This window comes from Choristoneura fumiferana, chromosome 3 (assembly GCF_025370935.1).
Source record: "Choristoneura fumiferana chromosome 3, NRCan_CFum_1, whole genome shotgun sequence".
Taxonomy (NCBI): Eukaryota; Metazoa; Arthropoda; class Insecta; order Lepidoptera; family Tortricidae; genus Choristoneura; species Choristoneura fumiferana.
In genome coordinates this window covers 22918741-22946024 of record NC_133474.1, presented here as the reverse complement: position 1 = coordinate 22946024, position 27284 = coordinate 22918741, and the positions used below count along the sequence as shown (strand labels likewise).

Sequence of the window (27284 nt, the reverse complement as noted above, 5' to 3'; positions counted from 1 at the left end):
GAGATATATTAGTAATAGGCGATGATTTCCCATGCTTACAAATGCCTTTTTGACAATAAAAAGTTCAAGCATCCACTAAATTATATCTCTAACGCCCGGAATACACGAGGCTAGTAGACGCACTGGCTTACTAGCACTAGCTTGCTATCCTGGCTTGAAAAACTAGCCTCGTGTATTCCGGGCATAAACGCGGCACCGGCAGGTAACTTCATTCACGGTGATCACGCATGACGTCACAACGCGCGGAGTGTCTTCGCGCGGTCGTCGACCCTCCCCCCTCCGCGCCGCCTCAAGACTCGCGACTTTCTAGGACAAGCGCGCGCGCAGCGGTGTTGTTACCCGTCTACATCAATAATACATCATAACGGTAGCAGAGCTGTTAAAAACGTTTTGTTTTCATGTTAGTGCATCTCAGTTATCAATTATAGATTCAACAGTTATCGATTCGTCTTTATTTCGATCATTCGCAATCATCGGTCATACCCTTGAAAACATAACACGGAAATCTAAGAGGATAAATCGCGCATGTAATTTGAAGCTTAGTTGAAATAGATGCTTAGTTAAGAACTATTCGAAGCAGTCTAAGCAAAGTGCATGCCTAAGCTCTGCTTAAATCTAAGCACAAAGTTTGTCAGCGAGAGGCCCGGCCGGCCGGTGACGTCAGCGCGCGCGCAGTCTCCGGCGCGGCCGCCCGCGCACCGCGCGACTCCTGCGCCGCTAACTCCCGCAGCCTCGCCAGTGAACGTGTGACCGTGAAATTCCGGCGCGAGTGCAGTGCAGTGAGAGTGCATCGCTATCTGGGACTGCATTAAGGAATGCACTGTTAATACGAACAAGTTTTTGGTAAGTTGTTTGCGAAGGAAGCCGGTTGCTAACTGGTCTAATTGGAATTCGATTTACATTTAAAGGTCGCTGCGGGTGGTACCGCGGTAAAGATACCTACAATAATGTTGTTTTTATGATCATAATTTACGGTTTATTGTTATGTAGCTGTTCTTTTATTTACTGTTTTGTTTCGGTGTTGAGTGTAACACAGCTGGGGAAGCCACTGGCAGGTGCATGTTCATGCATTCTACCTAGAATCAGCATTCATAGCAGATGCAAAATACTATGTTTGATGAAATCAGAGCTGTCTCGTCGTCTGCTGCAACTTGACCCATGGTCGTGATTTGTGCTGTCATGTCCTGCTTACTAATCGCAAACATGCCGTCTGCACTGCATTATGCTAACCTGTGGGTGGTTTGGTTATAAAATGATATCTCCATAGAAGTGGATTCATGAATACTTTTACAGCAATGACATAAATGAATCTTCGTCAGATGAGGCATTTTTAACCACGTCAGGATGTTCAATCAGAACTCTGAATGGTGTGTTAAACACAATGAACATGATAATATCAAAAACACACAATAACCATTATTCCCTTAACATAGTAAATACGTACAAAAAACAATAATAAGCTAAATTTAATCGTTATTTAGTATTATTATACCTACAAGATGACAAAATGTTAAACGTGATACAAAATTTAGTCTTTTTCGCTCAGTTATGATATACTATAATATTATGATGATGCATTAACACAATTGTTTGAATTAATTTCAAAAAAGTATTTATATCCTAAATTATATCAGACTAACCATTAAGTTAAGTGTACAATACTAATATATTTTTTACAATATACATTTGCATTAACAGAGCGAGTAACACAAAATTTATGTCACGCTTTAAATTTTACTTCGTTTAATATTTGAGTACCTAAAATAATATTTGATGCAGACAAATTTTTAGAGAATATGAGCAACTAAAAGCAGGTAATTCTTGCTACTTAGAAGCCCTTTCAAAAAAAGAAAAGATAAATGAAGTGAATTTAAGTTCAAGTTCTACAATACGTGTTTTCAAGATAAAGATATAGATAATTTACAATATACAATTATTAAATAATAAACATTTTTACTTATGAATTGAAATAATTATACAATAAAAAAGGGAATAATTAAATTATAATCATTAATGTTATTAAAAATAATTTTGCATTTAATACTAATGATAATCAGTGGAACATTTTGAAAACAATATCTAGTCTATATTATCTAGTAGATATTCGTTAACAGAGTAATATGCCTTGTCGGTTAAAAAATCTTTCAATGCTTTTTTGAAACTAGGTAATACTTCCTTCTCTGTTACAGTTTTTGGTAGCTTATTGAAAATTTTAGGAGTCATCCCTAGCATATTTTCGGAGAACATAGCTGTATGTGTCGTCCATGCAAATATTTTTCCCCGCCGTCGAACACTGTTGAATTTTTTAAATAGATTAAAGTTTGTTTTGGCAAAAATTGATGTTTCGTAAATGTACAAGCTGGGCAGTGTTAAGAAAATAATGTACAAAAAAACATTACTTTTTGACCGAAAACTTTTCTTTTTTACGTTCAATCTTTTATATTCTGAATGGAATCTTAAAAATGCATTTCTTTAGCTGTGATCACGAAAATAAGAACCTCTTAAGTGAGGTGCGCCTGAACCATTACTGTTTTAGGAGGCAGCGTAGCAGCAGCAACAGCGTCAGCCGCGGACCATGCAGCTCTCGGAGTCGTCCCCTTCATCAGGTAACTCTTTGAATTTCTCATATTACATCAGAAACTGTCACCTTAGCTTAAATAACTTAAAGATACCTGAAGGGCTGAAGTTTTAAATAAGTAGTAATATTTATATAAACTCAGTTCAGAATCTAGTTCCTTGATCCCCGTTATCCCTCCTCGCCGCTATCTTTAATGAAAATCTTTAATTTCCCACCCTCCCGAGCTCACCTGGCCGCCGATTCATCGCATTCCGATGTGCGCGCGAATATGGCCGCAACAAACATCCGCGACGCCGCCCGCAACGACGCTCGCGCCGGAAACGCGCCGCCGACGGAAAAAGCGGGACCGAATTCCAATTAATTTCACTGATTGGTACCTCCTGCTCAATCTGAAATTAGTTCCGCCGAAATTTATAGGTGTTTGGGTTGGAACGCTCCGGGATACTAGATTCTAGCCGGAGCCCCTAAATCACCCTCTTCGGAATACAAAACACTAGCTCGACTTTCGATGTTACTCGATAGCGAGATATAGCACGAACAGTTTGGCTACTTACAAAAGTACTGATTGAAATTGAAATTGGTAAACTAAATTTAATTCTACAAATCATAGTATATATGTTGGTCCCGTTTTTTTTTAGGGTTTCGTACCCTAGGGGTCGAAATGGAGCCCTATTACTGTCACTTTTGTGTCCGTCATCTGCCTGTCAGGATTACAGCCTAGCAGTTGGAGCTGCAGTATGTACTTCAAATTATTGACCCAAATCCAATTTAGTTTACCTACTCGACATTTATTATTGTTTCTTTTCTTCTAGTTTTTTTTAATCAAATGTGTAAATATTTTCTCTCTCACTCTCTCAAGTAAATACTCGTAATCAAAAATACTTTTAAGGAGGCTCCCATACAGCTAAAGGGGACGCAAAAAAAATTGACCTACCTCATCGAGTGAATTAGGTATTGTGGTAGCTTGTTCAGTAAACAAATGCTGTATTTTTTCACTGGCTTAGCTTGTTCAGCCTAGTGATGAAGGGCCTATAGTTTTTGTAAAGATTATACGTCTTGCGGTTTACAGGATGGCGCAATGGGTGCTGATCCTGTAAACTGCGGCGTCCGACGACCGCTATGGCTTCGCGAGGGTTAGGGAAACATGCGTTATTGTGAGCGTGGTGGACAATTGACATTAAACTAGGGTTAGTTAGGGTTAAGGTCTATGCGTGAAATCGTGTTTCATCCCGACAAAGTTGGATCAGAAAAATAATTATGACAAACCTGAACCTACTGAGATATCGAGCTGCCGTGCTGAGGTATCGACTTCAAACAAGTAGAAAAATATAGTTACAATAGCTAATACTATTAAGGGTAACTTAATTACTGCTGGACAGATTTTGATCAAATTGAAATGGAACCAAATTAGAAGCACCATTTTTTAATTAAAAAAATAATCATTAAAATCGGTTCTCTTAAAGTAAAAAATATAGTCTATTTAGTTGCGAGCCTCAATCTTATTTTGAAGTAGGCTAAAAACCGTAACTTAGCAAAAAGTGAAATAATTTAAACTACCTTACTTAATAAAAGGTTTGCACGCATCACTCGTAAATAATGACTAAGCTCCATATATACCACCGTCTAATGATTCCAGATCGACCTGAGAAGGTAGAGTCGACTCTACCAGTCACGATAGTAAACTACACTGTACCACACATAAGAATAAGAATGGTTTTTTAGCTGATACAATTTTTATAACAAAAGCACAGACAAAAGGTAGAACCGACTACAAAAAACCATGAAAATAATTTTCTACCAGTCTGAAGTCGGTGCCTCAGCACGAGCCAGCAGGAGTGGACCTATAATCGTCTACCTAGCCATCAACGAGTATATTGGGCTTCAACCACTCGTGCTGGCTCGTGCTGAGGCACCGACTTCAGACTGGTAGAAAATTATTTTCATGGTTTTTTTGTAGTCGGTTCTATTTTTTGTTACAACATTTTTTTATCACGCTTTTTAGTGTAAAAGATCTAAGATACAATAGTTTAATGTGAACTGCTCGTCACCTTTTACGAAAAATTGCTTTTTCCGATGCAGAGACGTTCATTATTGAGGAGTCCTGGTGCTTCATCACCCGTTCCATTTCACCATATGAACTGCGTTAAAGTAATTGAAATTCAACCCGTGAAGTAATTGTTATTGAGTAGTCGCTCCATTGGTCAAATTTGGTCTTCATCATTAAATCCACTTCACCAATTAATGATGTTTTTTAGGGCAAATGCACGAGTTACTCCTAAATATATCGATTACCATAGGCGTTCCTACAATATTTGAAGAGTTCCCTCGATTTCCTTAGGTTTGTAGTCGCCATCGACATCTACGTATAGACTGCATGTTTCTTATCAAAAGGGCGCACAAAATTTGTTCACAGCGCGGATTTGTGAACCTTTCATTATAGTTTGTTGACGTCCGAGACAGGGGTTGTGCCAGTAATATTGATGATTGATGCGCCGCGCGTTTTGTTCCAAACAGCCAGTCTATTGCCGTAAGGTACACGTATAAATGTCAATGGTAGTCGCTGTCATAAAAAACGGAGCTGTCAATGCTCACTATATTTGATCTCGCACCTCGACCTTTTTACCGAGTAAGAGTTCAGATATTTTGAGCACCTAGCCAGCGTCTATGATGACGACTAAATACTTATCTTTTTGGGAGAAATCTACAAAGTATGTGAGAGGATGTCTACTGTAGGCACTGTGTGTCCAGGCGTGGTGGAACTGCGCGAAGACGTGCCGCTGAAGGCGGGTGCGGGAGCGGGCGCGGGCGCGGGCGCGGGCGCGGGGCGGGCGCGGGCTGCGGCGGGCCGCGCCTCATCGCCGCCTGCTTCGCCGCGCTCGCCGTCGCCGTCACCGTGGCGCTGCTCGCGCAGATCTACTCCGGAGACTACCAGGTTACAACAAATATCACCATAACACACGTGTATCAACATATCTATCCATAAAAAAATTCGTCATTGTCACAAGTCTCACAAGTGTACCATCAGCCAAATATGTGGTCTACCACCCTAAACTAGATAATCGTTTGCATATCATTAAACAATAATGCCAATAAACGTGTCTATCAACTTGAAAGTTCGACTTAAGCGAACTTTCAAATCCGCAAATCCGCCAGATCACGAAATTTCTAGGCATATCACGAAATGGCGCCATTTCATGATATGCCTAAAAGTTGGCCAGGCATATCACGATGTGCCTGAGAAACAATACGGCAGATCGGTTAGAGCAACGCATTTTTCAATATTCCTATCTTTATACCGAGCACATCGTGATATGCCAAAAAAAAAAAAAATTTAGGTTTTACGACGAGCGAAGCGATTACATGGTTAGTATTAACTTGTGACCACAACGCACGAGCCGAGCGAGCGAAGCGAGCGTGGCCAGCGGCAGCGGCCGGCGAAGTACCACAATCCGATATGGCGGCGTTTAATGATATGCCTAGGAATTTCATGATCTGCCTAAACCTCACTAGGAATCGTTAAACGGCGAGCATTTAATGATATGGGAATGTCCCTTAGCCAATTCATAAAATGGCGCCATCTCACGATATGCCTAGGAATTTCGATCGGCGGCGTTACGATCGGCCGCCAACAAACAGATAGACCACTTGTTTGTACGGTATAGTACCTAAAATTACAGATACAAATTTTATCCGCACAAGGTTAAAATAGTTGGTCTGATTAGATTTGTCACTATGTTGCGCCCGAGGGTCAAATCTATTTTTTTCACAATGTGACCTAAACGTCTTCGTATACTCCTCCATTGAATAGTAGGCCTTACCATTGAATAATAGTACGTCTTGAAAGTAGGCATTTCCCAATTCATATAGGCTTGGAATACTCACGTCGTTCGTTTTCTAACCTACACTCCACGAGAATTGCCTACATTCCGAACTCCACTCGTTTTTATTGAACAGAACAAAACATGCATACCTAAGTCTTCCCCGTCTGGCTACAGATCGGTAAGGTTGGTGCCATAAACCGTCGTTTGAGGCCGTAAACTGCGGTGCACCAAATTCGATGCCAGCTCAAGCGCGCAGCCGCCATGCAGTGGTTTTTTATTGCCACGGCTAGATCAGTACAGTCGAACAAATTGAAACATGATATTTTCAATAATCAATTTCATTATGATTTCCTTGACAAAAGTATGAGAAGTCAACATGACATTAGTAGCACAAAGGTTTCTCCCTGGGCATGATTTAATTTATTCGACTGTACCTAATCGACAAAATAAAATAAATTTATCGTTTTCAATTTTTGATTGTTTTTAACTGGTCAGCTCACACGTGATTTGCCTTTATTTAGATACCACAGAACTAAATAAAGCATTAAATATCACGCTAGCGGCAATAGGGCGTAGTATGACTTAAATGGCATATTTCTACTGATCAGATGTAAAGAAGAGCCGATCGATCTGATTGCTGAGCCCAGTGTAGATTCAAAACTTCACGAATTGCTTTGCAGCTGACAAAACTGCCACGACACCCTTTGGCGGGCTAAGATTAATAATTTTCTCCCCTTGCTAAGCTGCCGTCTAGGCAGCTCGCTCTATGGTAAGCTGTAGGCCATCAGTGGAGAGGTATAACAGCAACAGGCCCTTTACTACGAAGTACAAAATTCGAACTTCATATCTTGCCGTCCCGCTGACACTAATATTATTTGGGTAGGTACAGTCAAGGGCAAAGATATCGACACAGCCAAAGTTGCAAAAATATGTATACACAGCCTTAATGTTGAGTGCAGTCGTGTATACATATTTTTGTAACTTTGGCCGTCTCTATATCTTTGCCCTTGACTACACTACTATACATAAATACGAAAAACTAATTTCCGAAAGTCAGAATCAGGAATTTCAAAATACCGATTTTTATAATTCCGACCGAATGTTTCAAAACTCCTAATATGACTCTTCCGATTCTTCATAAATCCGATTTTTATAAAGCCGAAAATTAAAAATATCTAAGGTTTAAAATTACGAAAAATAATTGGAATACTGTACTTCCGGCCAATAACATTTCGTGTTTTTCATTCTTCGGAGCTATAAGAATCGGATATTAAAAAAAATAGATATTTTGAAATTCGTAAAAAAAACCGTGTTTTTAAGTAATCGTAATTAATATCTGGGCGATCGAGATCCGCTGGGCTGAAACTCGGTACCAAGCGTTTTCCCAGAGACAAGACCAAGCTAGATAGACTTTTCATCCCCGAAAACCCCTACATACCAAATTGCATCGAAATCGTTGGAGCCTTTCAGAGATCTCCGAAATATATATATACATAGGTATATACAAGAATTGCTCGTTTAAAGGTTAGGTATTAGGTAATTATAAACGAGTAGATATGACTTAGGAATTGTGAAAATCGGAGTTTTGAAAATCGGAATTAGCAAATTCGGAATAAAATATTTCGTAGTATCTGGGTGTTCCAATATTATTTAATACGAGAATGAGAGGCACGATATAAGCTTCTATTTTCGTAGTAGGCCCAGTAGTTGTGTTTTCGGCAGGTGGTGCCGCACGGGTCGGTAGCGACGGGCGCGGAGCCGTGCTCTGCGGCGGGCACGCGGCTGCTGAAGGCGGGCGGGCGCGCCGCCGACGCCGCCGCCGCCGCCGCGCTCTGCCTCGCGCTGCTCACGCCGCACCGCACCTCGCTCGACGCGTAATTATCACTATCACCCAGCGCTGGGCCTTGGCCGCAAACTGGACGCACTCCGTTCACTGCGCGCCCGACGAATAATACCAACATAAAAATACCGACCCTGTTTTACGAGTACACGCCCATAGAAGCTCATGTCAGTTTCTATGGGCGTGTACACAAAAAACACGGTCGGTATTTTCATCTCAGTATTATCGGGCCGGGAAAGACTGTCACCCGACTCGTACCGTACTGACCCATCTAAATGGACCATCTTGTTATTATTAAACATAAGGTGTTTAATCAATCTGGAATATTATTCCGGAATATTATTAATAATATTATTACAGATCTTTAACTATGAGGAAAAGAAAGATGATTGCCTATTTAACGAAGCTACAACAAGTCGCAATAAGCGGTAGTCTTTGTTTAACACTATGCATTGAAAAGAGAATACCGTTTGTAAATTGTAACTTGTAGTTCGTGAAATGGGCCACTGTTCCAAGGAACAGCACAGTGTAAGAACAGCCTATGCTTACCTATAAAAGTTTGACTAAATTTCCTTGCGAAGGGTTTTTCATTGAAACTTTTGATTAAAAATATTCTTGTAGGCGTTGGCGTCCTGTAAAATCAATATCGATTAACGTAGGTATGGCAACATTTTACCGCTCCAATTTAAAATCTTGAAATACATTGTCAGATGCCTTGTACGCCTACATCGTAATGTACAGTCACCAGTGACTGTGTGCCTAAATACCTATCTGATACAGTTCTATTTCAAAGGCCAAACTGTGTCCACAAACTTTACGCAAAAAACTCCATCACAAATACCACAATGTAGTAAATAAACAGTGTTTTTTTAATATTTTTGTGAAAGCGCCATCTAGCATAAAAGTGCGGAACCGCTGCGCCGCGGCAGTGCCCGCCACCGCCACCGCCGCCGCGCGGCGTTGCGAGCGTCCCCACGCATAAAACTAATCCTTTTCTCGCTAGAAATAGTTAATTTATGTCTGCGCACTTCAAGGAAAACTATTTTGTTTAGCTATTTGTTTTCCGCTAACATACTATCGCGATATTTGTTAACTATTTTCAAGACGCTTTTCGTGTCCATGTGTAAGTAATGTGACTGTTTACAGTAATAAAACGGACAAATGTCTATGAAACATAAATGTTTTTGAAAAAAAAAAACATTTTTACTACAAGCTTTTTTTTGTTGACTTTACATATTTATAAGAAATACTAACAAACGATGGATCCTAGTTATCCAAAAAAATATCAGGATCTCACTACCAGATTATTGTAGGTACTGTCACGCAATTGACACAAGTATGCCAAATTTCAAGTCAATCTGACTAGTAAAAGTTGGTTGAATTTAACTTGCAAGATTTGACTACAGACAGACAGACAGACAGACATCGGGACAGGTGAAACTAAATATAAATGAAGGAAAAGTAAAAATGAAGTTATATTTTTGCGTGCGAACAATGACTTCCGGATTTTTCATTGATAGCCTTTACCAACCTCTTACCAAATTGTATAATTCTATGTCAATGTCAACCTTGGATAGATTTTAATTTTTAAAGTTTTTTTCTAAAAACACACTTTCAAAGTGTATTCTTTACAGCGGCGCGTGAACTAAGGATCTTTTTCCACGACTTCTTTCGCGTCCTCCTGAGAAAAAGGATCCTGACTGACGGATATCGCAGTAATTCTCTTCACATAGTCTATGTGGTTCCCACAATGTTTCCATTTGAGATAAAGAACCCTAAAAAGGGACTTTCCCGCCTAAAGATAATAATTACTTTAATGAAGGCAAGCTGTTATCACGGATTATAACAGATTGCGACCAACTATCGCATCTATTTATCAGCTAAGTTTAATGTAAACAATTCATGTTTAAACTAAATTGTGCATTTATTTACCTATTTTATCTACTCGCGACCACGCCATCAAGTCTGATTAGAGATGACGCAGCCAAAAAGACAACGTAATGTACTCTACCAGCAGTGAGCCCGTCAACAGTTGTTTCATCAGCAGTGAGCCCGTCAACAGTTGTTTCATCAGCAGTGAGCCCGTCAACAGTTGTTTCATCAGCAGTGAGCCCGTCAACAGTTTTTTTATCAGCAGTGAGCCCGTCAACAGTTGTTTCATCAGCAGTGAGCCCGTCAACAGTTGTTTCATCAGCAGTGAGCCCCTCAACAGTTGTTTTATCAGCAGTGAGCCCGTCAACAGTTGTTTCATCAGCAGTGAGCCCGTCAACAGTTGTTTCATCAGCAGTGAGCCCGTCAACAGTTGTTTCATCAGCAGTGAGCCCGTCAACAGTTGTTTCATCAGCAGTGAGCCCGTCAACAGTTGTTTCATCAGCAGTGAGCCCGTCAACAGTTGTTTCATCAGCAGTGAGCCCGTCAACAGTTGTTTCATCAGCAGTGAGCCCGTCAACAGTTGTTTCATCAGCAGTGAGCCCGTCAACAGTTGTTTCATCAGCAGTGAGCCCGTCAACAGTTGTTTTATCAGCAGTGAGCCCGTCAACAGTTTTTATCAGCAGTGAGCCCGTCAACAGTTGTTTCATCAGCAGTGAGCCCGTCAACAGTTGTTTCATCAGCAGTGAGCCCGTCAACAGTTGTTTCATCAGCAGTGAGCCCGTCAACAGTTGTTTCATCAGCAGTGAGCCCGTCAACAGTTGTTTCATCAGCAGTGAGCCCGTCAACAGTTGTTTCATCAGCAGTGAGCCCGTCAACAGTTGTTTCATCAGCAGTGAGCCCCTCAACAGTTGTTTCATCAGCAGTGAGCCCGTCAACAGTTGTTTCATCAGCAGTGAGCCCGTCAACAGTTGTTTCATCAGCAGTGAGCCCGTCAACAGTTGTTTCATCAGCAGTGAGCCCGTCAACAGTTGTTTCATCAGCAGTGAGCCCGTCAACAGTTGTTTCATCAGCAGTGAGCCCGTCAACAGTTGTTTCATCAGCAGTGAGCCCGTCAACAGTTGTTTCATCAGCAGTGAGCCCGTCAACAGTTGTTTCATCAGCAGTGAGCCGTCAACAGTTGTTTCATCAGCAGTGAGCCCGTCAACAGTTGTTTCATCAGCAGTGAGCCCGTCAACAGTTGTTTCATCAGCAGTGAGCCCGTCAACAGTTGTTTCATCAGCAGTGAGCCCCTCAACAGTTGTTTTATCAGCAGTGAGCCCGTCAACAGTTGTTTCATCAGCAGTGAGCCCCTCAACAGTTGTTTTATCAGCAGTGAGCCCCTCAACAGTTGTTAACTTCTGTTACATTTATTTATTGTTTCAATAACCTCACCAGTTTAGAAAAGTTTAAAAACCCCGACATTGCAATTTCAAAATATCTATATCTCAAAAACTTTTCACGTAATTTTTTTACGTAAATAGACTCGAAAACGTTTGTTTTCGAGAGATCGGACAAAAATAGGACCAAACTAGATCGACTGTTTGCCACCGAGAGCACCCACATAGCAGATTTTGTTAAAATGTTCGTTAGAGCCGTTTTCGAGCTCTCCTAAATATTATACAAGAATTGTTCGTGAGAATACATACAGTGACTATGTCATGTAAAGAAATCTTTAACGTCGCCTGTACTTAGATTTCGACATAAGAGTTCATCTTTACAAAATTGCCAGAGAGCCTGCTTCGCCAATTGCTTCTTTTTAGTCTCTGATTATAAATAGTTATCCTTTTAATCAAATACCGGTCTCATAAAAACATTTTAACGACCGCGGTTAGAGTGCCTCGGTACTGCGCGATAATGATAATTTAATTACCCGAATATAACACAAAAACTAGGGCTGTACAATTGACAAGATTTCATTTTTTGAACACCTGTAAATGACCTACAGGAATCGAAAGAGTTTGGCCTCCTGAACATGGGAAAATATTTATTATCATTTATTTCTCCATATTTAAAAAAATACAAAAAAAATAAAAATAAAGCTGAATTTGCCAACACTACCACAGAATAGATATGATTCTTTTGCCTTTTTCACCAGAAAAAGGAGCTCTCATAATTTTGACAACTTCTACGTCAGATTTGCGTTATCTTTATTTTAATAGAGACTAGACAAAAGTAATGGATTTATTGTGTGGTAGTTTTGGAGTTATGCCCTTTTAGAATAAGTACATTTTAAAAAAAATATATAAATTAATTAACAGTCGTAGCGAAATTTTAAAAATATCAGCGTTTTTCTCTTTCCAACCAGAATACAGAGAACGAATCAAATTATAGTCTTAGAAATATGAAATCTTGTCAATTAGTTCCTACCTCGTCTGGGTAGGTAATATTTAAATAGTACATGCGGTTTATTTCGCGTCAACCATTACACGTGGCTCTTGATTTTATTAAATTCTCACGGGAATTCCTAGAAACCACATCGCGGTCTTCATTTACGATATACAGCGTGCTACCGGCAGCCAGGCTTTTTTTAACGGTTAAATTAACGTATTTCTGTAACTTAACCATGACATTAATTTAATTAATAAATTAAAATTCAGACTTTTTTACTTTCTAACAAAATTTTAATTGCCAGCAAAGTAAATTGACAAGTAAGTATAAATCACAGCCGCGATACTTTTAATTATTACTTGTCAATTTACTTTGCAAGTTAAATTAATGTCATGGTTTAAACACGTTACTTTAACCTCCCTTAAAAAAAGGCTAACGGCAGCCAGGCTTTTTTAAGGGAGATTAAAGTACGGTCAAGGAGTTTAATTAATTGTCCATCATGGAACCATTTCACAGTAAACGTCATAGTGACATTGCATTAATTAACAAGGAAGTCGTAATGACTTTTCCTTTGAAAAGGTTCCATGGTGTCCCATGAATTAAATTCCTTGACTGTACACAAACAAAACACACCGCAGAAACCAAACCCGTGCACTATTTCATGACTCTACCTTTAGCGGTTACATTCCGATCCCGTGGGAATATCGAACTAAAACGTATGTCGGATTCCAGACATCCAGCTATGTACACACCAAATTTCATTTAAATCTGAGCAGCCGTACGGTTGTGAAAGAATAAACACACAGCCACATTTTTTTTTGTGAGAATTCCGCCTTAATGGAAAATTTGGAACGCTATGTTGTTCAGAAGGTTCAGGTCCAATGTAGCGTTACCACAATACCGTCAATTGAATTCTACTAATATGATAATAAGGGCCACTTATAGGGTCCAGGATTAAAAATTAAATCCTTACACCTAGGTTAGGGCACAGAATAGATAAGTAAAGGTTAGGGTTTACACTTCCTACATACCTACTGTAGTAGACTGTGTAGTCTAGCTCTAGCCAATCTCACTATCCCACTAATATTATAAATTTTGTAAGTCTGTGTGTTTGTTACCTCATCATGTCTAAGCCGCTGAACTGTTTTTTTTAAATTTTCATCTATGAAATTCGGTATACAGATAGGTTGTCCCGGGGAAGCACGTAGGATAGTTTGTTATCCCTGAAAATTGCAAAATTCCCGCCGGATAGCGGTAAACTAATTCTACCGGGCGGAGTTGCGGGTGCCAGGCTAGTTCTAAAAAGAAAGAAAGAAAGAAAATACATTTATTCGGAACAGTGACAGAATAATTACATAAAAGAAAGGAAAAAAAAAACAGTGTTACTGTTCACGAAACGGACCCACCTCAGCATAATGCCGGCTCAAGAGCTGGCGCTGGTCTTCCGGTGGGACCGTGAGGCCGTCATAAGTCGTTCGTGAGTCGTCGTGAGTTCTATTATAAATACAGTCTCCATCAAGTAGTTACATTGACGTACGGTTGCAATACTTAGTCGGCCAGTGAGAATTCCGGAGGCCCGAGTCCTTCCTCGTTTCTTCGCGTGTTTACTGCCAGATGATCCTCTTGGGACTCTCTATTCTAGATAATTTCTTTATACAACACAAACGAGTGATTGTTCAAACTCCTTAGCTATTTGTTGGCGCTATTAACATATTTACCTAAATACTTAAAGGAAATCATTTTATAGAGTGATAGTTGGCAGCCCATTTAAAACAAGTTAACACTACGACGCCTTACGCGAAAGGAGAGCAGCTTTCATGTTATTAAATAAAATTAAACTTTATTTCAGACGTACATCCATATACTTATAGGGTTAGTTATTCTTAATCTATGTTAGTTTATCTCCTAAATCGCGCTACAGCCTTTATTTGACCGATCCAGTACGCCAGCATGGGGCAGTCATACCTATCAGCTATGACACTCAGGATGCTTTTTTTTTATTCGACTGGATGGCAAACGAGCAAGGGGGTCTCCTGATGGTAAGAGATGCTGTTAGTACTTTTCCTGAGCCTGCCCAGCAACGAGACGATCTTTTAACGCATAAGCTTCAAAACCGTCCGTGCGAGCCTCTGCAAACATCAGCGATGCACCGCACCACCTGGGCAGTCCCAACAGAAACCTGAATGCATTATTATATTGAGCACGCAGGGCGTTGTTGTAGGGTTCTTAGTGTGTTCATATTTCCACTTGCCGATCGCATAAATTTGCCAAGTACAACTGTCAATTATTTGGTCATGTTTTAGGTTCGCGATTTTTATTCATACATAACTCAATTAATAGGTAGTGGGAGACCGCTCACGAGTTTACTTCCATGAGTCATGGAATTAAATACTGTTTAAAACTTCATCAACGTTTCAACCACATTGCTGCGGCCGTGACCATGATTAGATCGACGTGGATGTGGTTGAATAAGTTCCCAAATAACACTTTTCGTTATAATTATGATGTTTGTGACGTTTTAAGTTGGTGGCCGGGTGCGAGCCGGCGAAAGACCACCAATTAGATCGAAGATCGAAGTCTGTAGAGTCGTCTTTCTAATGCGCGCTTTTTAGCGTCTGAAATATAAAAAGGCTGTCAGTCCTGGGACATCGAACATCAGAGGAAAAAGAAGCATAATTTCCGCACTGCGTACAGTACATACTAGTACTTATACTAGTATTGTTAATATAATAGATTAACTAGCTAATAAAGTTATAACAAAGTACCTTCCTTATACTCGTATTATGAGCATAAATACATAATAGTGGACTTCTTTCATTCGATCCTACTAATACTACTCTGTAAGTGTCGTCAGTCTGTTACCTATTCACGCTTAATCGCTGAACCGATTAGGTAAATGTGGTGTGGTAAGAGTTTAACGCCCTAGAAAGGAATAGTTACTGCTTGTCGAGCGCTCTGACTGCTCCGGCGCCTAATTCGTCTGTTGTGAGCATCACAATACACCAAACACGTCTTATTGATGGAGGATTGGTCACGGACACTGACATATCATAAAAGCTTTGTGGTACACACACGTCGTGCCGCCGCCGTTCATTCAACTCGCTTTTGTCGCAAGTTTTGTCATGATCAGATCACGTCAGCCTGAAGACACGTCCACATAAGCCTTCCCCGAATATCTCCATCCATAAAGTCTATCACCCTTTTTAGCACCCCCCCCCCCTCCTTGCCACACGTACAGAATGAATATTTAAGCGTACCCCTGCGCAATCCTTGGCCTTGTCTTTGTTCAGTGCGTCGCGCTCGCGTCGTTTCAATTCATGGTCATGGCGTGTATCGTATGTCGTTATGTATTGATTAAGAACAAAGACAACTGTCCACATAGCAGTGTAATCACAAGTTGAGTGGAGGCGCGGGGGGTGAGGGGAGTCGCGGTGTGTACAAACACGTGCCACGTCACCGCTGCTGACGTCACGAGCGAGTGCACGCTGCACTCACTTAATGGCTTGATAACAACCTCTGCTGCGTTTGTTTACCGCCACCGAGGCAGACGTCATTGGTGCCAGAACACATCGCATCCGTTAGATCTCGAAACTTCTTGAGATATATCTTGTGATACAGCAATAGTTTTTGTTTGTTAATTGCATTAGTTATCAGGTGGTGCGGCGTCGTAAAAACTCGATTTCCACCGGGTTTCCTAAAATTTTAATTACCTAATGTTTTTAATTCGTTTGAATAAATTCCACACCGCAACACTAGAAATTAAACCACTCTGAGAGTAACTGATGCAAAGAGTTAAAAAAAAATCACAATTTTTTTTCTAATTAGGTAGGTACACAAGAAGTTACGAATTGTTTTGAAGTAGTTCTTTGAATGCGTTATGAACCTTGACCGCGTGTTTGTAATCTAATTATTTAAAATAAAATGTATTTGTAAAAAAAAAGAAATCTCTAAAATTAGGCATTACTTAATCCCACGATAGTTCGCCGTAAACTTTTTATTTCTACACGGATGAAGTCGGGGGCAAAAGCTAGTGACAGTACAGTTTATACCTGAACATGAGGTTCTCAGATGACAATAAAATTACGTAACGTTTATTGTAAGAAACAACCCAGGACATCATTAGGTACATTACACTATTATTTGGTTTTCAAAGCAAAACGATTGCTCAACGTTATCCAATTTTTTTTTATTACACACTTTTCGTGTAACCAATATCCATCAGGGTTTGGTATGATATGCATAATCGAATCAAAGTACACCCATATACTTACTCATTTTGCTGTTTCATTATACTGTTTTTGCCAAATAGTTCCGTTTTGCCGCTAGCTGTAAACAAGACGCGTAAGACAGCGCAGTGTATTTAATGAATGTGTTGTACTAATCTCGATCTCTCAGTACCTACCTGGTATTAATCTATAGCACACTCATGTATTATTAAATTTATTGTCGCCGGCGCGCAGTGTCCGCCCCCGGCATACGTATCGCAGCGGGAACTACACGCACTTGACCCAAAATAGAGTGAAGTTAGCACGTCACAACGCCGAAGATGTTCACTTGCTCTAGTCTAGACAAAGGCGCCTAGCTAGCGCTCGGCCGCAATATCACGTTATAGCAGTTGAATAAATACTTAGAGCTTTCGAAGAAATCGTAAGACGCAACTTCTAAGTACGATTACACTCTTGCACTTGCCAGTTCTCGCAATAGATTGCGGATAGATAACCCGCGCATGTGTTTATGATGTTTATCGTGGAAATATTGTTGATTTCAACTGCTCCATTATATGTATTAGAAACATACATTTAACTAAGTACTGTTCGTCTATCATAATCTATAGATAGGTACTTAATATTCATAATACTAGAAATATTTTAATGCTAGTTTTAACAGCATGCCTGTTGTTAAATAATTGATGAATGAATAATAACCAGTTACGTCAAATCAATCGCGGCCGTGCGTCGCTATATAGGGTCGTGACACAGAGCGATCCGCCATCAATGCCATAAACGCTACGATGGGTCTAAAAACATTGAGACTGCTCATCCTTCAGAGCTGTACATGAGCTGAGTGTCAAGTTTTTAATACGTAATCATCCAGCTTGACCCTCTGGCAATGCTGCGGGGTGTAGCATCTTCTGCGTCTTGTACCGCATATATCATGGGGACTAATGGGGATTCGAGTGTTCAGATGAATTATTCGGATTGTTGCCTGCAGCTAGGTTTCACTACCGTACTTCGCGCAGGCTTCAGTCATCTTCATCCTCACCACCTTGATTGATGATTGGCAATCTAGCACCGTCCGCTTTAAGCGAAACTTCTCTCCACGCACGACTAAAATATAAAACTAGCTTCCAGGGACAGTGTTTCCGGAGCGGTAGGTACAGCTAAGGTATCTTTAAAAAACGAGCCTATCAATCTCTCAAAAGGCCGGCAACGCACCTGTGATACCCCTCTTGTTGGCAGGGCGGGTCCGTGGGCGGTTTTGCTTCCCATCAGGTGGCCCGCATGCTCGTTTGCCCATTCTTCTTTAAAAAAAATCAGCATATTGCAATCGAAAATATCTATATCTATATATTTTGCCAGCCACGTATTTGAGAGTAACGAGAATTTGAGAGGCCCGTCGCCGCAAGCGTTCGCGCACCGGAGGACGGCGTCTTCTGCAGAGGCTCGTTTTTCAAAACGACAAACGTCAAAAATTAGTTGTGCCGGTATTATTAGTGCTTGCTGTGAGCGAACGCTAGTGGTATTTAGACTAAAAATAGTCAAAAAATGAGCCCGAGAAGTCCGGCGCGTTCGGGAGTCGTGTCATGGTTAATGAGTGTAAATTAATTTATTGTTGTTGCGCGACGCGCGACACGCGACACGTGTCCGCTGATGACAATAATGATTTAGGTAAATTGTTGAGGTTATGGCGCTGTAAAACCGAATGTTACGTGGCCGAGGACGTAAAGTATGATATTTATCGGCAGTTGAATGTGGGGACGCGTGCTGCCGCGGCGCGTGCGATCTCTTTTGCGCATTTAACTGTTTTGAAGATTTCATCAACTTATTTACGATTTACGTTAAAACTTTCACTTTAAAATACCCACTGTGTCATCATCATCTCGGCCTATTAACGTACAGGGCGCAGGTGTCCCCTCAGAATGAAAGGGCTTGGGCTTGGGCTTGGGCTTGAAAGTTCCGACACAAGACCATAGTGCGGATAGGGATCTAAATACGCACCATTGAATTTCTTCGCAGATGCGAAGAAAATAAGATCCGAAAATGCTCAAACCTAAGCTCCTGCCTAAGAGGCATACATGGGTCGAACCACTAAGCTAATTGACTGCGCTCAGCGCTATTGCGCAGTACTTACGAATATTGTTTTTTTGCTGTCTAACAGTAGCATGCAGCGTGATGGCGATTCCCAGCAGTATCCTCAAAGCTGGTTCTGTTCGCAGGAGCGGCGCGCTGCTATACTGGGAGTACCGGACGGCGCGCGCGGCCGGCCCGCAGCTGCTGGAGTGGGGCGGGCCCGGGGGCGGCGGGGGCGGCGGGGGCGCGGGGCCGCCCCGGCTGCTGGCGGCGCTGGCGGCGCTGCACGCGGAGCGCGGCGCGCTGCCGTGGCGGCTCGTGCTGCAGCCCACCATTGACCTTGCCAGGTCAGGCCTCTGCTACATACCATGCGTCAACGTTTAGACCGGTGGTACCCAAGGTACTATACCAAACCCCAGGGATCAAGAGGATCTACGAGAGTTCTCCGTACTCTAAAATAAACCACATTCGAAGTCAATTCATGATCATCAGCCGACAGACGTCCTCTGTTGAACAAAGCCTTTGCGTTTCAACCAGAGATGTGTGAGGATGTGTCGCAAGAAATGTAAATTCATTAACCAATAGGAACGCTTCATTTACCTCGCGTGGCTCCGCTCAGCTGTGTTCTATTGGTTCATGCGAAATACATATTCCTCACAACACATAGTAGCAAATTTCTGGTGGAAACGCCAGCCTTAGAATGCCACAACGAACGACAACTCGTCACTTACATCTACCGGTTGCCCGCAAGTCTGGCGATGTCGTCAATCCACCTGGTGGGAGGCCTGTTCGTGGTTTTCCACTCGTGGACTTTTCTCCTCTAGGCGTTTATTATGTGCTTCGTTCGAGCGATGTAAGATAATTATGCAAGTTGAAGTGGCAAAGGGTGGGCACTCCTTGTACCCTCATGTCAGATTGTAGCGTTGTATTGTCTTTTAAGGTGGTTTACCACCGGCGAGGTGAGACGAGGCGAGACGAGAATTGAAATTTGTATGGCGGCGGGCGCGCGAGAATGCATACAAATTTTAATTCTCGTCTCGCCTCGCCGGTGCAAAGTCACCATTAAGTTAGTCATTGCGGCTGATTATAAAGACAATAAGTACAATTCATTATTCATTAAGTATGTATGTATGTTTCTGCCACCATTATTTGTATTGTTAATTTTCAAATGTAAAAGCTACTTGGTTTTTCAACCCAATAATGCTAAAAAACGAAATCGTATATAGCTTTGATTTTAATTACAGTAGATACTGTAACTGTCTTCAAAGGATTATTGGGTTACGAACTACGAAGTATGTATGTATGTAAACTCTTTATTGTACAAAAGAAAAGAAACAAAACACAATTGACAAACTTTGAGATACTTGTACAAAGGCGGACTTATCCCTTTAAGGGATCTCTACCAGTCAACCTTTGAGTAAGTCATGTTATCCGTGCATTTTGTTTGCCCCATAATCAACTTCTTTCATTATTACGTGACAATCCGGTATCGGCGGCAAGTAGGTCGTGCCGGGAACACCCAAAATACTCGCAGATTCACATTTAGTAAATCGAGCAGCAGATGTATAGTACACGTTACAATATGTATGTAGAGCTCCACTTGTGGCGTCGTCTCGTATTGCACGCCACGGCACAACAGCATGCAGCGGGTAAAAGTGTGGTACTTATTGGATCTACTCATATCCCATGCTGTTAACCGTACCTACTTTCCAGCGCGTCCATTTTGACAAGTTTTTGAATGTGATAAACTGTAGGTACCTACATAGTGTCCGTTATTTACATACAAGCGTTCCAACAGCGCCGGGCGGGCGACTCTCTTTAAAAACGCTATCTGAAGAGCCAATCGCCGCGATATCGCTTGTTTATTCCAATTAGTTTAATCATTTAAAATACCTATGCGGACGAATACCTCTCAATATTAAATAACAAACACATAAAACCAGTCCGCTATTAATATACCCTGCGAACCGATGTTGAATTACGTGGCGCGGGATTTTTTAATTGGCTTTTCTATGAATGTTCATCGTCGCGGAGCCCTGCTGCCGCCGGGGCCCGCGCCGCTCGGCCCCCGCGCTCGGCCTCTCGTACTCGGCCGCGTGCTCGGCCGCGCTAATAGATAATAAAAACGTGCGAATTTGCTATTTACTGTTGTTTATTTAGTCCGACTATTAATTTGTCAGTTCCACGTTCATTCGTTAGCTTTAATATAATAGCCATCATTCCGAGTCTTGTTATTAGTTGCGCTGCCGCTTTCGTTTCGAACACGCCAGCCACATAAATGAATAATAACATGAAGCGATATTTACCGCGACAGTCACAGCCGTTTTATTCGAGGACCGTTAGAAGTTTAAAAACAATATTAATATTAATAAAATTAGTACTAACAATATTAGTTCAGATCAAGTCTTGCTTTTTCACGGGTCGCTATTTAAAGTGGTGAAGTTGTAATCAAATGGACATCACACCTGATCAAGGAGAACATCAACGTCGGGTCATATCCAAAAGTCAAAAGGCCGGCGGAATCTTGCTCCTGAAGAGCAAACTCCATCGACATGGTACGTTGACGACGATGGGTAGTATAATTTAGCAATAATAAAAGGCTTGAAAAATATCTGAGCAATAACTGAATTAGGCAGTACTTACGTTGTTGATGGGATTGCGGGCGCTGGGCGGCGGCCAAATGGCGGCGCGCGCGCTCCCGACCCGCGCCGCCGACGTGCTCGGGACACCAAACCACTGTTACCCCACATTTTATTGTTATTTGATTGGCGGGACGCCGCTAAATATAGGAACGTCGCACGATAACATCTTTCTTCCTAAACGACGTGGATCGCAAGCCGCCGTCACTATACAAGGCCTATTCACAGAACTGACACTTACTCAATGCCGTACGAAACTGCTTTTATTTTAAACCAATGTTGTTAAACAAGATATTTTTTCAGTCGACATATTTTCAGGTTTGCCTTTAATTCTTCTTCTTAAGAGATCACCACCGCCCATAAACATCTGTAACACCAGGGGTATTGCAGATGCGTTGCCAACCTAGAGGCCTAAGATGGAATACCTCAAGTGCCAGTAATTTCACCGGCTGTCTTACTCTCCACGCCGAAACACAACAATGCCAGCACTGCTGCTTCACGGCAGGATTAGCGAGCAAGAAGGTGGTAGCAATCCAGGCGGACCTTGCACAAGGTCCTACCACCTGCAAAATTTAGTCTAAATAGCTATATTATAATGTTATGTTTACCTAGTTATGATCACTGTTGAAAATTGGTTAACTGATCTGCATACCTACCTGCTTTAATATTAATTAGGCAAAACAACGTTCTGCAGCGAACGGGTACAACTCTTGCGCGACGGTGCTTGCGAAAGGTTAAGTAACTTGCAGAATAAATGTCGATGCCAAAACGAATCGAGCAAAAATGCTAATTAGTAATCAGAGACGCGTCTACTCGCAGACACACACGCACACACACACGCGCAACACGCACGGCAGACGGAGCAGGCTCTGTTGGAAGAAATGTGACCTTTCAATCGATCCTTCATAAAAACAGACTAAGCTTGTTATTGATAGTCTTGTGTAAACATTTATTAATAGCTGTGAGAAAGTTTAACAACACCGCTGCAATGCGTCCTTCCTCGCACACCTGGCAAGCGACTTTATAGTCTCGTCAGTCGAAAATACAATCTGAAAGTGGTGAAAATCTGTAAATATAAAGCCAGCTACAAATCTGCAGCTCACATCAAATTTTTAACTTGACACAAATAATAAATTAGAGCTTATTTTCTACTACCTACACAACCACGAGTAGTGGAGTGGTGCGGTAGTAGAATATTACAATATTTTTTATTTTAGACAGGTACATAGGTAATATTTAACATAATTGAGTGATACTCATATGTTCGAGTTCAAAAAGTACGTCCCCTTACTTGATCTTGAACACGTACTGAATTGTATAGATCAAGGATGGCGAACAAATTGTATCTCAGTTTTGGTGTGGCGCACGTCAAATATCAATAATCATCAAATCCAGAGCTAACATCCTCTTGGAGAGAGATTTCTGTATTGTGGTGTACAAGGGTGTTTTTTAATTTACTTATAGTAGGTTGAGTTTTAAAATAATATTTACATATCACTTCATTGATAGTTTTATTTATGTAGACCGTGCAAAGAATCTTTGGGTCATAAAGTCATTTAAACGGGAGAAGTTTCGGTTACTTTGTTGATGCTAGACGACATAATTATGTATGTCTGTGCAGGTGGGGTTTTCCGGTGTCGAAGGGCCTGGCGGAGGCGGCGGCGGCGGCGGGCGCGGGCGCGGGCTGGGCCGCTGACCTCACGCGCATCGATCCCGCGCTCGCCGACTATCTCACCGCACTGCAGCGCAACTCCAGCGCAGGTAACCAGCCGTCACATGAGGATGATGTCCTCCGTCGTGTCCGACGTCACTGCTCATGGCACCGCTCTATGGAATTTGGAGGGTCGGCAGAGCAAGCTCAAACACGGATTTTTGAAGCAAGCGCCAGTGGCATTGCTGGCGTCGAGTGATGAAGACGAGGCATTGTGAAAGAGGAGTTGGCGCGACATCTACATTCTAATGTGCCATGACTGTGTGGATTTCATATGAAAAAGTTAATAGGTAATATTGTAAATGTGTGTGTGTGCGTGCAGAGCTATCTGCGGCGTGGGCCAACAGCAGCGCGGTACATGACTTGAGGCGCAGTGCGGTGGCGCCGGCGGCGGCTGGTCGCTGGACGCTGCTGGCGGGCGGCGCGGGCGCGGCGGCGGCGGCGCGCGCGCTCAGGGCCGCGCTCGAGCCCGCGCCGCTCGACGCCGACGCAGCTGAGCTCAGGTCTGCTATTGATACCTCATACAATTTAGGAAAAATACACTACAGGTACTCTAGGCCACGAACTGGTCGACAGGACTGGATAAGCTGAGATGCTTGGTGCTTGGTGCATTGGGTCAATTCCAAGGTTGCCGCAGTTGCGCGCCGCCAGCCATGCACGGTAAGCAGCTCGAGACGCTGCCAACCGTGGAATTGACCTAACGCTCGCTACAGATGGATTTTCTGGCAGCACACGTAATGTCACTCGCCAGTCTCCACCGCTGCCCGCTGGCATCCAGTTCGCAAGCTTAGGTGATCGATATGTGAAGATCTATGTGATGGCAGGGTGGTGTCCGCGCTGGTGGCGGAGGCGCGCGCGGGCGGCTGGCCGCCGGTCGGCGTGGCTAGCGGCCTGGCCGTGGTCGACCCGCACGACACCTACCTGGCGCTCGTCACGTGAGTACATAATAGTACGTTGTGTCTTAAAGGCGGTAAATAAAGAATTACTAACGAGAGTCTATTAGAAGCCCGAAGTCGAAGACTAAGGGCTTTAATGAGTCGATGTACGTAATTCTAGTACCGCCCGTGCGACATACAATGTTTTTCCTCACATTAGCGAGTAAAATTGTATATTTGTAAAAGAAAAACTATTATTTTTTCAAAAATTGCCGATACCGCTGATTGCGCTCTTGGCAGCGCCAACCTACCCAATAGCAAATATAAGTAGTACATGGAACACGTATATTCTCTTAAATAACTTAACGTGACACAAAATGTAAAAATAAAATGAATGACGTAAAAATGATCAATATTTCTTAAAAGTAAGGAAGATACCTACCGTCCCCCGTGCATGACGTTTGCTTTCCATCTCTTATAGCCCCTTCTAAATCCATTCTAAACCTAACCCAAAAAATTTGACGCCAATGTCTATTTATCTGTGGTACTGTAGCTCTCAAACGAGAAGGCCGATTTCGATGCGTCTTTTTTAACCGACTTCAAAAAAGGAGGAGGTTATCAATTCGGTTGTATTTTTTTTTTTTTTAATGTTTGTTACCTCAGAACTCCGTAATTTATGAACCGATTTGAAAATTTTTTTTTGAGTTCGTCTAGGAATGCTTTTAATTAGGTCCCATAAGCAGCAAATTAGGATCTGATGATCTGATCTTAAGGAAATCGAGGGAACTCTTCAAATATTGTAGGGACACCTATAGTAATTTGGATATATTTAGCAGTAACTCGTGCATTTGCTCTTGCAAATCATAATTTGGTGAAGTGGAACTGATGATGAAGACCAGATTTGACCAACGGAACTACTACTATCAATAACAAGTATTGCACGGGTTAAATTTAAATTATCATGATAATATACTTACCTAGATAAGCAACTAAGAAGAAGCTTTAAGTTAATGATTCTTTCGAACTGATCTGATGCTGAAGCCAGAAGGTAGGCAACGGAACTCTGTTATAAAACAACGTAAAAGTCGTGTTTGAGCTTAATGGAATCGTTGTGAGATGTTCTTTGGCTACAAATCACTAAAAAGTGATAATATAAAAAAATTTTAACAAAAAGGTAAAACCGACTCCAAAAAAATAAAAAATAACAAAATGGGACCGACTACAAACCTTGAAAATATTTCTAGTTAAGTAGGTACGTACTAGCTCGAAGTCGGTGACTCAGCACGACCCAGCAGGGGATTGAAGCCCATAGTATGTAGGTGAGGTAGACGACTATTGTGAATTGTCCCACTCCTGCTGGCTCGTGCTGAGGCACCGACTTCGAGCTAGTACGTACCTACTTACCTAGAAAAATATTTTCAAGGTTTTGTAGTCGGTCCCATTTTTGTTATTTTTTTTATTTTTTTGGAGTCGGTTTATTTTTGTTAAAATTTTTTTTTATTTACGTCAAAGCTAGTTTCTTTGCGGTGGTTCTTAGGTATGTTTCATAAGAATAGGTTCAGCCAATTTTGAGATATGGAACTTTAAATCTACAATATAGGTGGTTGTAAATAGCTACGCTAGCTGACGCAGATACAATGCGTATGCAGGTAACATCCTATGCACGCGACCTTTCCTCCATCCGCTCCGTGCAAACCGTGTCAGCTAGCGTAAAGTTGGTTATGTTATTGACGAGGTCGTTGTCCGCAGAGGGCTGTCCCTCCCGTTCGGGTCGCTGCCGGCGTGGCGCGCGGGTGGCGCGGGTGGCGCGGGTGGCGCGGGAGGCGCGGGAGGCGCGGCAGGCGCACGGGACGCGCCCGCCGCGCCGCTCGACCTGGCGCCCGCCCTGCTGCTCGACGGACAAGTCTGCGGTCCGTACAGTACACCTCGCTGCGGCTGCTGCAGCTGCTGCTCGCGCGTAGCTCATTCCTACCATCTTCTGCTAGAGCTAGACGAATCTGTCCACTGAATTAATAATCTTACTAATAATCTTTCTGTATGTACAACTTCTGATTTACGTCATTAGACTTTAAAAATACATATATTATTGTTTGTCGAGTTCTTTTCAACTGAGGTTTCGTGCTTTTTATTGAATTGAGTGCTTATTGGTGTATTTTTACCAACACCGATGTTGCTAGTTTTTCACCTCATCAGTTACTAAATTTTAGTACCTACCTACCTCTTCACCAGTGCAATGGAACGTTTTTTGACCACAATACGAGTAGGTAACTCATTTTTATGGTCCCGTACGTCCGTAAATCCGATCCATTCGAGTGACAAAACGGAACCTTTAATCACTTGTGTGTCTCTGTCTGTATAACCGTCTATTTACTGCAGACTTGCTCAGAATCTACAGGACCGTTTAATTTGAGCTATTGACATCATTACTGACTTGCTCTCAGTGCCAGTTCTATAGATCTGTTAACAGCCATCAACAGCTGGAAAATAGAGTCAGCTGTGTAGTGACCCGGTACTGATCGTGAACAGGGACGCGGTACGTGCTGGGCGCCGAGTCGTCGGCGGCGCTGGCGCAGGCGGCGGCGGCGCTGGCGGCGGGAGCGGGCGCGGGCGCGGGCGCGGGCGCGGGCGCGCGCGGCGCGGGGCGGGCAGCGCGGGCGGCGTGGAGCGCGCGCGCGCGTGGCAGTGCTGCCGGGCGGCGCGCTGGCGCTGGAGGGCGGGGCGCCGCCGGCGCTGAGGGCGGCGCTGGGGGCTCCCGGGGCTCCCGGGCTCCCGGGGCGCCGGGAGCGGGGGCTCCGGACGCGCCGTGGGCCGCCGTGAACGCGTCGCCGCCCTTCGCCGCCGTCAACGTGGTGCAGCAACGCGGCGACACGCTGGCCTCGCACGCCGACAGCCGCGGCGGCGGCCTCGCCTCGCGCTTCTAGCGCTGACGCTTACCTCACCACGTGATATTTATTTTGACGAATGAATGAAGCATGTATGACGATTATTGTTAATTAAAGTGATTTCACTTGATTCGATTGACTTGTTTGGAATTTCATACCAAATATTGATTAGCCTATTATCAAGTCGTCCAACTGGTAACTGACACGACTAACTCTGAATCGTATTTAAAATGGAGATAATATATTGATACATACTAAATGTTAAAGTACCTATATTAGTTAGTTTGTGTGAGGTTCGACCATAAATCTGGAAAAAGTTTCACTATGACTCAAAATTTACCCGTAACAGTGTGTTATTATAAGTTTCGTGTAAAACTTTCTTACTGATTATAAATATCGGCGTTAGATA

General features: G+C 42.5%; 1 protein-coding gene across 1 annotated transcript; it reads left to right on the top strand.

The window, feature by feature from the left end:
• Positions 1 to 827: 827 nt before the first annotated feature.
• LOC141426144 (uncharacterized) lies at positions 828 to 27284 on the top strand (the record flags this gene model as incomplete). Its single annotated transcript, XM_074085004.1, has 11 exons — positions 828 to 843; positions 2537 to 2606; positions 5327 to 5510; positions 8122 to 8273; positions 18915 to 19115; positions 23029 to 23168; positions 23441 to 23621; positions 23943 to 24053; positions 25743 to 25903; positions 26520 to 26599; positions 26675 to 27284. Coding segments are annotated over 11 exons (1536 nt in total), but the record flags the coding sequence as incomplete, so codon positions are not given.